At 32.4% G+C, this 17,493-nt stretch overlaps 4 protein-coding genes across 5 annotated transcripts; 3 read left to right on the plus strand and 1 right to left on the minus strand.

The window, feature by feature from the left end:
* Window positions 1–183: 183 nt before the first annotated feature.
* Window positions 184–2,845, plus strand: LOC106784551 (cactin-like). The gene is made up of 4 exons (XM_014744235.1): window positions 184–537; window positions 625–1,712; window positions 1,791–1,989; window positions 2,066–2,845. The coding sequence occupies exons 1-4, from the start codon at window positions 287–289 to the stop codon at window positions 2,751–2,753; spliced, it is 2,226 nt and encodes a 741-aa protein (XP_014599721.1). The 5' UTR covers window positions 184–286; the 3' UTR covers window positions 2,754–2,845.
* Window positions 2,846–3,116: 271 nt separating this feature from the next.
* Window positions 3,117–8,618, plus strand: LOC106784552 (zinc finger protein 474-like). Its single transcript, XM_014744236.1, has 9 exons — window positions 3,117–3,906; window positions 4,354–4,502; window positions 4,611–5,220; window positions 5,306–5,804; window positions 6,474–6,590; window positions 7,116–7,205; window positions 7,280–7,549; window positions 7,814–7,985; window positions 8,072–8,618. Exons 2-9 carry the CDS (start codon window positions 4,421–4,423, stop codon window positions 8,230–8,232), a joined length of 2,001 nt encoding a protein of 666 aa, XP_014599722.1. The 5' UTR covers window positions 3,117–3,906; window positions 4,354–4,420; the 3' UTR covers window positions 8,233–8,618.
* Window positions 8,619–9,006: 388 nt separating this feature from the next.
* LOC106784550 (translation elongation factor 2) lies at window positions 9,007–14,882 on the plus strand. Its single transcript, XM_014744234.1, has 14 exons — window positions 9,007–9,116; window positions 10,149–10,363; window positions 10,443–10,636; window positions 10,943–11,151; window positions 11,225–11,458; window positions 11,548–11,661; window positions 11,882–12,028; window positions 12,240–12,480; window positions 12,702–12,869; window positions 13,067–13,356; window positions 13,437–13,646; window positions 13,777–13,959; window positions 14,034–14,291; window positions 14,530–14,882. Exons 1-14 carry the CDS (start codon window positions 9,114–9,116, stop codon window positions 14,596–14,598), a joined length of 2,535 nt encoding a protein of 844 aa, XP_014599720.1. The 5' UTR covers window positions 9,007–9,113; the 3' UTR covers window positions 14,599–14,882.
* Window positions 14,790–17,306, minus strand: LOC106784553 (protein PRRC1-like). 2 transcript variants are annotated; one of them, XM_014744238.1, is made up of 5 exons: window positions 17,061–17,306; window positions 16,264–16,707; window positions 15,896–15,998; window positions 15,453–15,810; window positions 14,790–15,380 (listed from the first exon to the last, which is right to left on the minus strand). In XM_014744238.1, exons 1-5 carry the CDS (start codon window positions 17,149–17,151, stop codon window positions 15,267–15,269), a joined length of 1,110 nt encoding a protein of 369 aa, XP_014599724.1. In that variant the 5' UTR covers window positions 17,152–17,306; the 3' UTR covers window positions 14,790–15,266. The 2 variants fall into 2 exon arrangements, with proteins under 2 accessions (XP_014599724.1, XP_014599723.1); XM_014744237.1 differs by having other exon boundaries at window positions 15,022–15,380; window positions 16,252–16,707.
* Window positions 17,307–17,493: the final 187 nt, after the last annotated feature.

Below are 17,493 nucleotides of genomic sequence, written 5' to 3' on the forward strand. Positions count from 1 at the left end.
TAATTTCTTTTAACCACACATCATTGATTAAAAATTTAATTAAAAATTTAACGTAAATATATGTATTTCATAGTATTATTGTTTATTGTTATAAAGATCATTATTCGAAATGAAATAATTTATACATGTGCGGAATATGAATACGGAAATTCAGTTAAGGTTAGTCAAATACACTGCTGCATTGATGCCAACATAGCAACGTTGTGAGATTGTTTCAAGTTTCAATGTAGTAAACGTCGTTGTGGTGTTGATTGAGGATAATATTTACATAATATAATCTAATAAAATGGAAAAAGTTTCACATAGACGTAATATTGAAAAATCGAAGAAAGATACACGACATAAAAGTAGGAACAAATGTTATGACAAGAAATTCAATAGTGACGTTGAACATCATTTACAAAATTCTAAATCTCATAGAAACTCGAAAAAATCTAATACGAGAAAAAAGAAATCTAAAGATATTCGAAATTTGTCGAAATCTCGTGAATCACGCGAATCACGGAAAAAATCGTCCAAGCATAAAAACAGAAGAAGGTAAAATATTTTTAAATAAACTTTTTTCATCCTAACCTATATTACGAATGCTTTTTTGTTTAGTAACTAAATATTAATCCATTACAGATCATCCTCGTCCTCTTCTTCATTATCGTCATCTTCGTCGTCCTCTTCTTCGTCATCGTCATCTTCGTCGTCCTCTTCTTCCACTTCGTCATCTCTGTCGATTGAATCAAACAATTCTTCTTCTTCGGATACCTCATCTGACTCAACGAAACTACTAGAAAAATTGCAGAGGCAACGTCAAAAACAAATAGAAGAATGTAAACGTCAGAAGGAATTAATGAAAGCTGCAGAAACACCAGAGGAGAAAAGAATAAGACGATTAAAAAAGAAAGAAGCTAAGGAAAGAAAGCGTAAAGAAAGAATGGGTTGGGACAACGATTACTTGCATTACACAAATACAGATAATCCATTCGGAGATGGAAATTTACTATCAACGTTTGTATGGTCCAAAAAGTTAGAAAAAGAAGGTTTGCTTGGTGTTAGCAGAGAAGAACTTGAGACTAGAAATAGGCATAAACAAGAAGAAAATAGAAAAGAATTAGAGAAAGTTAAAAAAAGAAGGCAAGAAAGGGAGTTGGAGAGACAACAAAGAGAAGAAGAAATGACGCTGTTGCAGAGAGGAAAAGAAGCTGCGCAATTAGAACAATGGGCAAGACAAGAAGATCAATTCCATCTTGAACAAGCAAGATTAAGATCACGTATTAGGATTCAGGATGGCCGTGCTAAACCGATAGATCTTCTTGCAAAATATATCAGTGCGGAAGAAGAAGTCGATGCTGTGGAAATGCATGAACCATATACATATTTAAGAGGACTACATGTTAAAGATTTGGAGGATCTTATTGAGGATATTAAAGTTTATAAAGAATTAGAAAGAGGAAAAAATTTGGATTATTGGAATGATATAACTGTTATTGTTGAAGATGAATTACATAAATTGCGAAAATTAGAAAGATCGGAATATGAAGTAGCTGTTGGCAGAAGAGAAGGAATTCATTCGTCAGTGGCAAAAGATGTTACTGCTATTTTTAAAGGAAAAACAGCAGCTCAGCTAGAATCACTGCAATTACAGATTGAATCTAAAATAACCGGGAAACCGGAAGGCGTTGATATCGGTTACTGGGAAAGTYTGTTGTCACAATTAAAAGGTAACWTATACTAATCTAATATAAATAACATGTAAATTACATATATTTTTGACTTATAAAATGAATGAATTTTTATAGCTCATATGGCAAGAGCTAGATTAAGGGATCGACATCAAGAGAATTTACGTAAAAAATTGGAGGTCTTGATTGCTGAACAGGGTGTAACTAGAACAGAAAGTGAAGCGGAAGGATCTCAAGTATCAAGCGAGCATTCAACAAAACAGGAAGAACCTACTACGAGTAATATTATTGAAAAGAGTGAAGAAAGTCAATCAGAGTATGTATACATGTAATCAAATCTTGATATTTGTTTTTTAAATCATATTAACTATTATTTCATGTGATTGTTATAGAGACGAACAAGAAAACGGGAATGCAGCAGATGATATGTTATCTGAATCATTTTGTGAATATGAAACAGGTGGCTATTCACCAAAATATATACCTTACTCTCAACTAGAACCAGGAACTTTAGTTATTTTAGAAGAGGATGATAATCAACGTTTAGAATATGCTAGAAATCAAGTACTGAGTACTGGACGTAAAGTTCAAAATGTAATGACTGTAGAAGAACAAGCGATGCACAGAGAAGCAAGGAAAAACATGGCTTCGGACGAGGCACAATTTAGCGTAGAGTCATCGTTGGAAGCACAGATTTATTTGTGGTCCGATAAATATAGACCTAGGAAACCAAGATACTTTAACAGAGTTCACACAGGTTTCGAATGGAATAAATATAATCAAACGCATTATGATATGGACAATCCACCACCGAAAATTGTACAAGGATACAAGTTCAATATATTTTATCCTGATCTCATAGACAAACACACAACACCGGAATATTTCTTGACTCCGTGTGCCGATAATAAAGACTTTGCTATTTTACGATTCCACGCTGGTCCTCCTTACGAAGATATCGCTTTTAAGATTGTAAATAGGGAATGGGAATATTCATATAAAAGAGGCTTTAGGTGTCAATTCCATAATAATATTTTTCAATTATGGTTTCACTTCAAACGATACAGATATCGTAGATAATATACCAGAATTTTATATTATTTTTTTTGTAAATGGACGTGTATATACAAATTATACTATAATTTAAGAGAAACAAATTTTTTAAGATTATACTGTAAATAAAATAGATAGCGAAGTATTTATTGTAAAGTCGAAAAAAATAACAGATATTATTTACAAAAAAAGAAAAAGAACTCGCAATTTCTTTCTATTTGCGTACCCGCATTTATGATATGAAAACAATAAAATTACGAAATTTTTACGTAATTATATAATTAGAATGTGTAAATCACCCATATTATAATGCATTGCCTGCCGACGTAATTTTATCATTATTGAAAAATACTTAAATATCCGCGCTTATACTAATTTCTTGTCCAATTATCTCTTTATGAAAGAAATCAATATTATAATATTTAACATCGTATTTAATTCGCACTTATTTCATACATATGTAAAAGTTTGTTTCATAAAAAAAAATTACAAAAGAAAAAAAAAAAGAAAAAAATTAACTTTAGATCGTCAATGTTCAATGGTTGATTTTTAGACATTCTGAGGGCTCGAACAATATTGAATATTTTAACGCGTTAGCGGGCCGATGACGGAAGTGTAAGTCACATAAAATAGGTATAACAGAAATGAGCTCAATGGTGCTCTCGTTGGATCGATTTTCTCGGCCACCTGTATTTCTACTGCAAATACATTCTCACAATCAGTGAGAAACATAAAAGGTATATACAACATATATATGAAGCCAATGGCAAGGTAAACCTGAGCTCAGTGTACCGAGTAATTCGCTACCACGGAGACGTATTTCCACGGTTGCTTTTTCTTTCCCTTTCGAATTTTACGAAATTTTGTAACGTCAAGTACTACTAAAGATAAAAAAACAAATGCATGTTCATTGTTACTGTATAAATTAATGAGAACAAAAAAATTTTCAAAACGAAATTGTTGCGTCGAACCCTTATCTCTGTGTTTATCTTATGTATTTTCATTGATTAAAATCATGTGATTAATGTAACCACATATTTTTAATTGGAAAATTTTAAGTGCGTCGAACTTGTTCAACTTTCTTTTTCTTTGAATTTCCGAACGTCTGGAGATATTTAAATCATTTTGATTAGAAATGTTTACGAACTAATAATCTTCGAAATGACGGTGCCTATTAATCGTAGGTGTACATAAGATATTCGTATTAATTTAAGCAAATGTAATATCAGAGAAAGTTTGTAACGTTTCAATGAGTCATCCTTCGAAACAATAGAACGATTGCGTGATTATGCATCGAGCACGATTTAACAGGCTTTGCGCGTTAAGCGAATCGATCGAATTTATGAATAAACAAATTTTCTTCTGTATACCTAAATTAACCACAAATTTTTTTCTAAAAATACGTGTTAAAAAGAATCGCTCGTAATTACTTTCAACGTGCGGAATGTAAAATGAATTACTTTATTTCTTAATCGTTCGAAAACGAAGATGAAATTTCAACGTAATCTACGCACATAGATATTTAGATCGTTCTGTAATCGTGCAACGAAATCTTTGATTTGTCATGTTAGCAAAATCATGTAAAGTAAAAAAAACAGAATATTCGAAAATAATGTAAGTTTTATAGGTTTCTGATTGGTAAGAGATGCTACTACCTATTCAAATTCTCGATATTAAAGTTTGAACAAATCATCATGAAGTGGAAACGAGAATCCACGGAATTTTTATCGGAGAAGACTTTCCTGATAATAAGGGACAATTTGGATAATTGCGAAGGTAAATGGAAACATTTTGATTCGACATATTTTGTTCTTTTGCAAATTGGAGTATATAAGAGAATAAAGAAAGAAAAAAAAGAAAAAACAAATAAATAATTGTTCTTAGCACCCGAAAAGACGAAAAATAAAAAGAGTAAGAAGAGCAACAGCAACAGCAGCAGAGGTAGGTCCACCGACGAAGAAAGCGATGGTTCACAAAGGAGATCGTCGTTAGGAAAAACGAGTACTTGGCCGCCAAAGATAAAAAGATCTCATTGTCAGCAAATTTACGAGGAAATCGAAAGACCGAAAACCGCGAATCTTGATAAACCTAGCGTCCTAAATCCAGAATTGGTCGACAAGCTCGATATGTCCTTGCTGAGTAAGGAATTATTTTGCGATTCTATGACGCGTTACCAGCAGCAGGTGACGAAGACGATTAGTGGGGGCAACTCTAGCATCGCCTTTTTCCCTTCCAATCGTCCTCGTCAAACTGTTCTCCTCGGTTTCCAACAACAACAGCACCAACACCTTCGACCTGCTTGGAACGATCGCATAGCTTTACATCAAAAACGTCGTAGTTTCGAACAAATACTCGACGTGAAATTAACTCAAATAGAAACTATAACGGAATCGGCGAAAATGCACAAGAATTATCGTATTGCTAATCAAGAAAATTGTCATCTTGGAAAGAAATTATCCTCGGACGTTAAGAAATTCGATAATAATAATAACAGGTATGTAAGTATGATATTTACGTTTCTCGTTAGGGGTTTTAGATTTTGCATAAACACCTACGTATGTGCGCGCACACATTTTTAGGAATAATGCGAATGGACCGATCAAAGTTCAAACGTTATCATCTCTGAGGAAAAAAAATTCACGAGCCAACATGTCGGCCGACGTCGAAGTCTTCACGAGTTTGACGAGCAAAAACGTTCCAGAGCCGTGTAGAACTTGCGGAAGATCGGATCAACCCGAAAGATTTCATAGTCATCCGAAGGATGGAAGACCTGGAAAAACAAAAATTGCTATTACTTCAGTATCCCCGAAAACTTCGAAGGTGTCGGTACCAAAGACCATACAGAAACCAATGCCATTGAATTTTCGCAGCGATAAAAATAGGACGAATAAATTGGAAGAAGCTTTGACGGTTCGAGATGTTCAAACGAAAGAAAATAATACTGAGGAATCATCGGATAAATCAACGAGACCATCCTCAGCTCCGATAAGAAGAGGACCAAAAACAGTAACTTGTTACATTTGCGGTCGTGAATTCGGCACTGCTGGCTTCCCCATTCACGAACCCAAGTGTATGGAGGTGAGATTTATTTTCATACAAATTTATTTTATTTTATACAAAAATACATGCATACGTCATTCGATGTCAATACTCGTAGAGTAGAATATTTCTTAGAAATGTTAAACGTCAAGGTTGAAAAATCGATGAGCTAGCGAGCAACAACGAGTCGAGTATTATCAAAGATCGTATCGGATGCGTTAGAAAGATTGCTATCGTGTATAAGCTATATAGAGAAAAGCATCGTTGTTGCATCGTAGTTTGTCTTGCATTATGCAACGTATACACGTGGTTCGATATGTCTCTCTTATGACCTCGGCAATGACATCTACGCCTGCGATGAGACGCACCATTCGTCATACATAAAAGAGACATCGATCGTTTTGTCTATCATTTGTTGATCTTTTTAAATGACGTCATCTCTATATACTCTTATCGATTTTCAATACTTGTATAATATGCTTCGGTAATAATGACACTGGTTTCAATTCAATTATTGATAAAATTGATTTTACGATTTATATTTCACAATATAAATAATTTTAATAAAATTTGTTAATAATGCTCTTAATAGTTCTTATTGTATTATTTTACACGAAGCAAATAACTCATTTTATTTTTTACTACCTATTATCGGACAAGCAGTGTAAATTGAATTTTAACGTATTAACAAATGGTAATGCATTACAGAAATGGGAACGAGAAAACAATTCTTTGCCAGTTTCCCAAAGACGACCTAGACCTAAACGACCGGAAGTTGCGATTAATCATTCGGAATGGAACGCAGTTGCTTGGAAAGAGAGTCAGGTTTGTATTTTCTATAAAATAAATACATGGTAAGATCATTCGATAAATGCAATCACGTTGATAAGACAATTAACGATCGTCCACAATGAATCTGGTTGATCTCATCTGGTTGATAGAGTTGATTATGTAGAAGGGTGCACTTAAGAATCTCATCAACATGTATTAAGTTCGTTTATACGAGAAAATTCTATGAGGGCGCCGGTTTATGTCTATTTATGTGGTGCATACGAAAGAAGGAGAGAAAGAAAGAAAGAGAGAGTGAGAATGAATGAGAAAGAACGAGTTTAGTCACGCACCATGGTTCAACCCTATCGTGTTCAAGGTGCTGACCTAGATTTATGACATGCGCTTCGTTCCTTAAGGCAAAATCGAGACCATGATTAAATTGAAAAAATTCTAAGCCGCAATGCGACTATTGAAAAAAATATTCGTTCAGGATAATTTCGTACCTACAGTTTTTATTCTATTTAATATATGGTATGATATTTATTTTTATTATTAATTTATCAATCGTATGTGTTTTAGACACAATTGGTTCCTTGCTCGAAATGTGGAAGAACATTTTTACCAGAACGTTTGTCAATTCACTCGAACAGTTGCAAAGCGAGTCCAAAGGTTTGCAAATTATTTTAGAATTTGTATTATACCAATAAATTTTCAATCCTAAATTATAGTCCTTACGATCGTAGAATTTGGATAAAGAGAAAACCGAGAAAATAGATATTTTAGAAAAATCTTCAACGATTTCTACACGAAGCGGTCCTCCTATGGTACCTTGTCAGATTTGTGCAAGAAATTTTAGTACAAGAAGCATAAAGATTCACGAACCACAGTGCATGAAACGTTGGAAAATGGAAAAGGAAGAGAAAGCGACGAACTCTCAAAGAATTTCGTCTCACAAAGAAAAATTTTCCCCTACTACGAATTTACAGGACAATACTTTGGACAACCCTATTGGGGTGAGTCATCCGAGAAAGCATACTTATTGTATTCGTTTTGCCTAAGAATTTCAGCTATATAATATTCCACTTCGTTATGAAAATATTAATCAGAATAAAATACTTATAAAAATGTTTATTTTATTGTGTGCTATCGCATTGCGTGTTTTAATACATCACGTATAATAAATGTAATATTATTAAAAATTCGTACAAAAATTTTGGGAGATACATAAACTTGTTCTCAACGGACAAACATAAGCGTGGATAATACGTTGATTTTAGGATACTACTCAAAAACGAATGATCACCTGTTATATTTGCGGTAGAGATTTTGGAAGTGTTAGTATAGCCATTCACGAACCGCAATGTTTGAAAAAATGGCATTTGGAAAACAACAAGTTATCGCCTAAACAAAGAAGGAAGGAACCCCAAAAACCAGATATTATTTATACGAGTCGGTATTTTTTTTATACACATTTTTGCCTAAAATTAATTGTATTTTTTCGCATATACGAATTATTCTTTTCTTTTTTTATGCAGAAGACCCATCTACAGGAAATGCTGTAGTAGACGTTGCAGCAATGGCGGAAGCTAGTTGGAAGTCTCATCTTAATCAATTAGTTCCATGTAAAAATTGCGGAAGAACTTTCAATCCCGATCGTGTAACTATTCACGAAAAAAGTTGTAAAGGAAATCGTTAAAGATTTCTCATCGTATATTTTTCAATCTCATAACATATAGAATAGCATTTTCTGAAATAAAACAGTAATAATAATCATCGATGATCACACATAAAAAAAAGAAGAAAAAAAAGGCATTTAACATTAACATATTTGTTTGAACAAAAATACGATTATTATGATTTATTGCATGAGAAAGATGATAGTACTTGATCTCCATTTGAATTATTCGAATGTTACAAGACTGGTATCGACATTTTGGTTTTAAGTTAATTTCATTTTTAATTCTATAATTCGTTATTGTGTGTGTACAGATATTAATAGATTTCTCGTATTTTATAGATCGAATGAGTTACCAAATGATATTTGCTATGTAAAGTGAATAAAGTGAAAATAGTATTGTGATGCACTTATGAATTATCGTATTGAAATTAAGGCTCATTCACATTTTTAGACAATGGTGGACAAACGTTCGTTAAAATTTAATTTACTATTACTGTAAAGAGGGCAGCACATATTACAAAGGCATTTGTAGACACGACTTTAAGAACATTCTAAAGTCCAGAGAGCGTTGCGTAAAGTGAAGATATTATATTTTTATATATATATATATATATAAATGATAGGCGAGATAGGAAAAAGATTGTACATAACATAGGTTTCTTACTTACGTGTACGGTAATATGCAATTGCATCTTCGATGCGCACGCAGCTGAAGTCAACGTGGCGGGGTTTAAAAGATTTTGATTGGTCGAGACGACGACTTGAAATGTGAAGACTCCCTCCGCAGTACATTAAACGTTCTGCCCTTTCGCAGAACTCCTGTTCTTTCCGAGGGAGTCCGCCATAGTTGGAACACGTATATTTCAGATCAGGACTACGGCTATCGGAAATCATCCAAAATGGTACGTACTATCGTTTTAAAGTATCGCGTGTAAATAAATCCTTGTGGCTCGCCAAGTGCAGAGGTGTAAATATTTTTGAAAACGCGTTCTCAATTGGGTTCAGATTAATTGAAAGAAACTGGCGGATATTGCTTCGGATTGCGCAACTTCCTTCGTGAAGAAAATTTTGTGTCCTTGCGAAGGATCTGCCTGGGCAAAGATTGTCCTAAGTTCTGATAAATAATGTGCCGTTATGTTCCTGATCAATTTCACATTGAAAAGGCTGAGATTCGACGATATTCAACGTCGAAATATGTTCCGTGTGTCGTAAAAGCAACGTGTCATGGAACGCTCTTTGGCTCCCCTCTATGGGAGTCAACGTGCGCAGAAGGAAACATCGTCTACTTTAAAGATAAGCTCTTAGCGACGCCTTCCGAATTGGATGTACAATTAAAGAATATATCCCCGAAATTAAGAGCGCACACGAGAATACACTCTAGGCGTCTAATATGAATATTTCAAATTTGGAATCGTTATTATATTAAGTTCGGGGACTTCATCGATAAGAAAATACACAGCATATAATGAATAGACGCTAAGTTAATAGACGCCAAGCTTTCCACATTGGAACGGATAATTTACTTTTGATCTGAATCATAAGTATATCTGTGTTATATATCCTTATCAAGAATTACGAGACTTTGCTTTCAATATGGTCAGTGTATAGATTATTGAAGACATTTTTTTTTTCTTATAGTATGTTTGGGATAAGTTTTGTAGATTTCTATTTAGTCAGAATATAGTACACCTAAGGTATATTTTAATGTTGATTTATTTTTCTGATATTTATGTAGCTTTTTGTTGTTCGCTATGTGTACATACATATATATATTTATATTTTGATAATTTCGTTACTTTCTATCTTATCAAGTTTGATAGTATAAAGTAATCTTATGTTTTAGAATATTCAAACTATAGCAGCAGTGTAATATTACGTGAATAATTTCCTATTGTATGAGTTCGAAATTTAACATCAGATTCTCTTTGTCTTAGGTGAACTTTACGGTAGACGAGATCCGTACCATGATGGACAAAAAGAAGAACATTAGGAATATGTCCGTCATTGCTCATGTAGATCATGGCAAATCAACTCTGACCGACTCCCTTGTATCAAAGGCTGGTATTATCGCCGGAGCTAAAGCTGGTGAGACTCGATTTACAGATACGCGCAAAGATGAGCAGGAACGTTGTATTACTATTAAATCAACGTAAGTGTATTTCGAAATAAGAACCTACCAACAATTAAAAATTATACAATAATAAAATTAATAATTTTTTTTTTTATAGAGCTATATCCATGTTCTTTGAACTTGAACAGAAGGATTTAGTTTTTATAACGAATCCCGATCAACGTGATAAAGAAGAGAAGGGTTTCTTGATTAATCTTATCGACTCACCTGGCCATGTTGACTTCTCCAGTGAAGTTACAGCTGCTCTTCGTGTTACGGATGGAGCACTTGTTGTTGTTGATTGTGTGTCTGGTATGTTATTTTTTATTTTAATGTATTTTTCCTTCCAGCACAACAAGGGTCACTTTGTAGTACGTTAATCGATTTGTTAAAATTGATTAATGTACCTTGACAATGTTGACAGTGCTATTTAATGGAAGAAGAATAAAGAAAATTGTGTTGATAATCTATTAGTGAACCTCTATCTTTATGTTCGATACTAATATGCTAAGATACAATTTCAACAAATCCATCAATTTACAATTTTTAATCAATTTAAATGATACACTTAAAATACCTAAAAGCATAACAATATAACGAGTTTTTTTTACCACGTAGGCGTATGTGTACAAACAGAAACTGTACTTCGCCAAGCAATTGCTGAACGTATTAAGCCTGTTTTATTCATGAACAAAATGGACCGAGCTCTATTAGAATTACAACTTGATAGTGAAGATTTATATCAAACATTCCAACGTATTGTTGAAAACGTTAACGTCATTATCGCAACGTACTCTGATGACGATGGACCCATGGGTGAAGTCAGAGTAAGTATCTTCTTTTCGTGATTTATTTTAAATATTAACACGGCACTAATTTATTTTTTAAATTCTCTAACAGGTAGATCCAAGCAAAGGATCTGTAGGTTTTGGTTCGGGTCTTCATGGTTGGGCATTTACTTTAAAACAATTTTCCGAAATGTACGCAGAAAAGTTCAAAATAGATGTTGTTAGACTTATGAATAAATTATGGGGTGAATCTTTCTTTAATCCAAAAACCAAGAAATGGAGTAAGCAAAAGGAACCAGATAATAAACGGTCGTTCTGTATGTATGTGCTAGATCCAATTTATAAGGTAGTTTTTCCCCCTCGCTTCATTCAATCTATAGATTATCTTTGGTTTATCATTACAACTGTATATCTAATATTGTAATATTGTTTTAGGTATTCGATTGCATTATGAATTTCAAGAAAGACGAAGCTAATACACTTTTAGAGAAATTAGGTATTACCTTAAAACCAGAAGACAAAGACAAGGATGGTAAAGCACTTCTTAAGGTAAATCATTTGCTATCTATAATTCTAACATAATATATTATAAATTACAATAAGCAATCTTTCCATGATGATTGTTCTATAATTTTTTTTCTGACACCTCTTCCGATTAATACAATGAGGGATAATTTGAACTTAAACTGAAAAGAAAGTTAATTTTTTAATTATTATTACACTTCATATTTCGTATATGAAATTATAAGCTATATTTTTGTTTAAACAGGTTGTTATGAGATTATGGTTACCAGCTGGAGAAGCTTTACTTCAGATGATTGCAATTCACTTACCTTCTCCAGTAACTGCACAAAAGTATCGTATGGAAATGTTATATGAAGGACCACACGATGATGAAGCTGCCATTGGTATTAAGGTGATTGCTTATGACATACTTATTGTTTCAATCTATTACATTATTTATGTTTAAAAGTTTAGTAAGGAATTTCAAATGATGATTAATATTCATAGACCTGTTCGGAAATTTAATGACAGATTATTTATAACAACTGATTAATTATAATTACATAAATAAATCATTTCGGATTTCATTTCAAAGGATTATTAATATTTTATTTCTTTTATAGAATTGTGATCCGAATGGACCTCTCATGATGTACGTATCTAAAATGGTACCAACATCTGATAAAGGACGTTTTTATGCCTTTGGACGTGTATTTTCTGGTAAAGTGTGTACTGGTATGAAGGCCCGTATTATGGGACCGAATTTCCAACCCGGAAAGAAAGAGGATTTGTATGAGAAAGCTATTCAACGTACTATCTTGATGATGGGTCGTTACGTTGAAGCCATTGAAGATGTACCTTCTGGTTAGTATATGGTATATTTAAATATTTAATGTATCCATAAGAACTATTGTTTCTTAATATTTTTTGTTCATACTTATGATGATTTTCTTTACAGACCTGTTATGATAAATAATGATTTAATATATAGAACGGCCATCTGACGTTAAATGTTTAAATAGAGCAATACCCTACGAATTTGATTTCAATAATCTAACAAATTTTTCTTGATTTTTCGTTTACAGGTAACATTTGTGGACTTGTCGGGGTTGATCAATTCTTGGTCAAAACTGGTACCATTACTACGTTTAAGGATGCACATAATATGAAAGTTATGAAATTCTCGGTTTCTCCTGTTGTACGTGTAGCAGTTGAACCCAAGAATCCTGCAGATTTGCCAAAATTGGTTGAAGGTATTTATTTTTATTTATTATTGTATTCAAATGCTAATATGATAGTATTAATGATGATACTAAAAGAGCATTGGGTTATGAAAAAAAAACCATGATTCTATCAATAATTCTGATTTGTATATATATTTTATATATATATATATTTAAAAAAATAATATTTTTCGTATCACTGACTCGAATCATTACTATTCAAATAGGTTTGAAACGTCTTGCTAAGTCGGATCCTATGGTGCAATGTATCATCGAAGAATCTGGAGAGCACATTATTGCTGGTGCTGGTGAACTTCACCTTGAAATCTGTTTGAAAGATCTTGAAGAAGATCACGCCTGTATACCAATTAAAAAGTCTGATCCTGTTGTATCATACAGAGAAACTATTGCGGAACAATCTAATCAGATGTGTTTGTCGAAATCACCGAATAAACATAACCGTCTTTTCATGATGGCTTGTCCAATGCCTGATGGTCTTGCCGAAGATATTGACAATGTATGTCGTCATTAAATGAGATCTTTTTTTGTGTGTTTAATATATTTATATATTCAAATTAAACGTAAAATTATTTACAGGGTGAAGTAAATCCTAGAGACGATTTTAAAGTACGTGCGCGATATTTGAATGAAAAATATGATTATGACGTAACCGAAGCAAGAAAAATTTGGTGCTTTGGACCTGATGGAACTGGTCCCAATATTCTCGTCGATTGCACCAAGGGAGTGCAATATCTTAATGAAATTAAGGACTCGGTCGTTGCTGGATTCCAATGGGCAACTAAAGAGGTGCGCTTTGCTTTAATATTATATAAAAATATAAAATGTTATTATTATGAATTTAATCCACTGTTACATGATTACTAATACGTATATTAAATTTATATTCATAGGATATTAAAATATTATTTCATTATAGGGTGTTCTTTCTGAAGAAAATTTGCGAGGTGTTCGTTTCAATATTCACGATGTAACGTTACACGCTGACGCTATTCACAGAGGTGGTGGACAAATCATTCCTACCACAAGACGTTGCCTTTACGCCTGTCTACTCACTGCCTCGCCACGACTCATGGAGCCTGTTTATTTATGCGAAATTCAAGTATGCATTTGAGACAAATAATTTATTTACAAATCAATTATTGAATGAATGATAATATTGATTTATATTTCCAGTGTCCTGAAATAGCTATTGGTGGTATTTATGGAGTACTGAATCGCAGAAGAGGTCACGTATTCGAAGAACAGCAAGTGGCCGGTACTCCAATGTTCGTAGTCAAAGCCTATCTTCCTGTAAATGAATCCTTTGGCTTTACTGCTGACTTACGTTCCAATACCGGTGGTCAAGCCTTCCCCCAGTGTGTATTTGATCACTGGCAAATTTTGCCTGGTGATCCAATGGAGCCAACCTCTCGACCATACCAAGTTGTGCAGGTAAATAAATCTAATATTATAGATAAGCTTCTTTTGAAACATGTCCACGAACATAACTGATGATAATGAAATATATATATGCATTATCATTTTTAATTCCGTGGAAAAGCAATTGTTCTCAGTTTGGACTTTCTAGAGATCATTTTTCCTAGTTTGTCTGAATAGGAGATCATACATTCATTTCTGTTCTCTTTTTATAAATTTTTTAATATACAAAATGTTTATTTCTTTTCAACAGGACACGCGTAAGAGAAAGGGTTTGAAGGAAGGATTACCGGATCTAAGTCAATACCTCGACAAATTGTAACCGGAAATTTCCACACCGCATGCACAATAAAAAAACGATCTGCGAAAGCTATAATTTATTTTAACACAAAAGGGCCCCCCGTCAGAACTTTCTTTTGTGTCAAAACAAATTAGGTTTGCTATACAACGTTTTTTTATTGAGATTAATAATGTTATTTTTTGTTATTAAAATTATCTGAATCGCCAATTTCGTTTACCAATGATCATGAAATCGCAACAATACTGTAATCTTTCCGAACATGAACAATATAAAAAGATTAAACAAAAAATTATAAAAAAGAAAAATACTAATTTTCTAACATAACTTTAAATCCATCTCATAATGTCCTATGAGGTTTGAAGTTTTATTCCTGAACAATAATAATATTTTAGGTGATACATTTTTAGGTATCTTCGTATGAATATAAACTAAAGATAAGATTAATATCTTATTAGTTGATTTATTTATTTTTTAAATTTTCTTAAAATATTAAATAATTATATATACTGATATTAATTTTTACACAGATCACTGTTCTTTCATTGTACATAGATATTTTATCTTCGTCGAACTTACGTCCGATATTTTTCTTTTTATTTAGCAATCTAAACCTTATTTGTTATCTTTTGTATTAATATAATTATATTTACAAAACACATTATTTTTCGATGGTATTGATTCATCAAATATTACACTGGATTTATCGTAGTTTTATAAATTCCAGCTAGAGATTGAACTGCTAAAAATATCAAATCTCTTCTTGAAACTCCAGTTAATGCATGATGCCATTCGTTGTGAGAAACCTGCAAAGTTAGTAAAAAGTTGTCTAGTCTAAACATTTTCAAATATATCTAATAATGTACTTCTTTGTATACTTGTAAATTGTTCGCCATTAAACTGCCAATTGTGACTGATAATCCAGACCATTTGAGAGGATAATCTTCTGGTGTATCTTGTTGTGCTAGCAAAACTATTTGACTAGGTACTGGAGTCATTTGAGTAAACGTTTGAAGATTTACATTGTTTTTAGGATCATTAAGAAGAATCACTCCTAAATCGTACCATTTGTCTTCCCCTATTTCAAGTAAAAAATTTTCTATCGCAATAATAGGTATATCTTTTGGCAAAAATGAATTGTTGCGTGCTGAATTGATTCTCTCCTCGGCACCTTTCACACCAGCAGCAAAACCAACTGGTTGAGCAGCTATGGCAGTACAATCCACAGGTACACCACTAAAATAAAATAATTTGTTTTTTAAATATATAATTAATAATAATAATAATATTATCATTTCATACTTAAAAATGGTATACTTACGTAACTGTTGCTTTACCAAACACTGCTTGAAATGCTTGGCGTACAGGACTTATTTTTGCATCCTTATCTGAAGCAACTACGACTTCTATATCACCGCCTGAATCTAAAACAAACATTTATAGCAAAGAATGCATATATATCTATATATTAACTAACACATATCACATAACAGCGTACTAAATTTTATTTCGATAACATTATGCATTTTCACAGTAGAAGCTAATTTTTCGTAAGCAAATAACAATAAATGGAAATAATGTTTTGAGATAATGCAGTAAACACATAAGATTATGCCAAAAATGTCTTAATGCGTTATAATTAATGTCGATTGAAATGCTTTCATGCAATATACTTACAAATGAACTCACGCATCTGTGGATCTAATGTTGTGATCATGGTATTGACACTATTTTTTGCCTTCTCAGCGACTTTGCTTAAAACATTGCTAATTACTACAGTCTCTTTTACCCAAGAGAGCAAACCACTACCAACCATTCCTGAATCTTGCAATTGCGTTTCTACCACTTCAGTAGGTGGATTTGTTGATACTTCTGATGGTGAAGTAATTGGATATTCTTGTTTACTTTCCATAGAAGTATGAGATACAAGTGGTTTCTTGACCAATTCATTTTGCTTTAATACAGATACATTTGTATTTTGAAGATTTTTATCTAAAGAAACCGCAACAGGATGTGAAACAAAACTAGGCAATGCTGCTGGCGGTGCTAAGTTTGAAAATAAATTTCCTGTTGACGTAGAAACACCCAAGGGTGTTAAAAGAGATGTTGATGATGATAAACTGCAAAATGAATCTAGAAAATAAAATCAACATTTTATAATTGGTTGGAAGATTCTTTTTTAATTTAAAAACGTTCTTTTTTTATAGAAAGATTCTAATTTGTTACATGTCAACCATTTTTATTTTGCTGTAGACATTTTTGTTAATAGAATCCATAAACAAACCATGATACTTTAAAAAAGTTTTATGGTTAAGAAAGAATTGTTCAAAGTGATAAATATTATCAAATTAAAAATTGCTCCAATGACTGCATTTGAAATATAATAATTTTAATGTATTTAATCGTTTGACGTGAAAAATACCTGGTCTTGTCATTTTGACAGTTTTCACTTTGGATATATATTGATATTTTTTATAGATACAAACCAGTTTTAACAATCTCTCCAGGTACTGAAATTTCGTCCGATTTTTTTTCTACAAACTCGAACGTAGATTCTCCGTTAGATTCGTCTGTCATTTTGAATAAATTTCAACAATTTTTGATTATTCGTTAAATTTGTCTTAAATTTTATTGTGAATTTTCGATGATATATATTCAGTGAGCAATAAAAGAATTTTCAATGGTTGCCACGTGATACGTGGCGCTGCTAAGCTTCCACGAAATAATAAAATCTAAGTTCAGTGTCTCTATTTGAAATTGTTAAATAAAGTAATAGTAAACAAAAACTATATATATATATATAAAATCGTTTATCAAAGATAAATGATATTATACTCTTCATAGAAAAAAAACTCAGAAAATACAAAATCAAGAAAAACTTTATTACGCGATTATTGTTAACATTGATATATAAATAAT

The sequence above is a fragment of the Polistes canadensis genome, unplaced genomic scaffold (genome assembly GCF_001313835.1).
Source record: "Polistes canadensis isolate GaletaPanama2010 unplaced genomic scaffold, ASM131383v1 scaffold_37, whole genome shotgun sequence".
NCBI classification, from domain to species: Eukaryota; Metazoa; Arthropoda; class Insecta; order Hymenoptera; family Vespidae; genus Polistes; species Polistes canadensis.

Bases quoted from the DNA above. Each gene is read 5' to 3' on its own strand.
- LOC106784552 (XM_014744236.1), top strand. From the start codon at position 4,421: ATGAAGTGGAAACGAGAATCCACGGAATTTTTATCGGAGAAGACTTTC. The intron at 7,206-7,279 runs GTTTGCAAATTA...TTACGATCGTAG, and splicing joins GTTGCAAAGCGAGTCCAAAG to AATTTGGATAAAGAGAAAAC. The intron at 7,550-7,813 runs GTGAGTCATCCG...CGTTGATTTTAG, and splicing joins CTTTGGACAACCCTATTGGG to GATACTACTCAAAAACGAAT.
- LOC106784550 (XM_014744234.1), top strand. The intron at 10,364-10,442 runs GTAAGTGTATTT...TTTTTTTTATAG, and splicing joins TGTATTACTATTAAATCAAC to AGCTATATCCATGTTCTTTG. The intron at 13,647-13,776 runs GTGCGCTTTGCT...ATTTCATTATAG, and splicing joins TCCAATGGGCAACTAAAGAG to GGTGTTCTTTCTGAAGAAAA.
- LOC106784553 (XM_014744237.1), bottom strand. From the start codon at position 17,151: ATGACAGACGAATCTAACGGAGAATCTACGTTCGAGTTTGTAGAAAAA. The intron at 15,811-15,895 runs GTAAGTATACCA...ATTTTATTTTAG, and splicing joins TTTGGTAAAGCAACAGTTAC to TGGTGTACCTGTGGATTGTA. The intron at 15,381-15,452 runs GTATACAAAGAA...CTAACTTTGCAG, and splicing joins TAATGGCGAACAATTTACAA to GTTTCTCACAACGAATGGCA.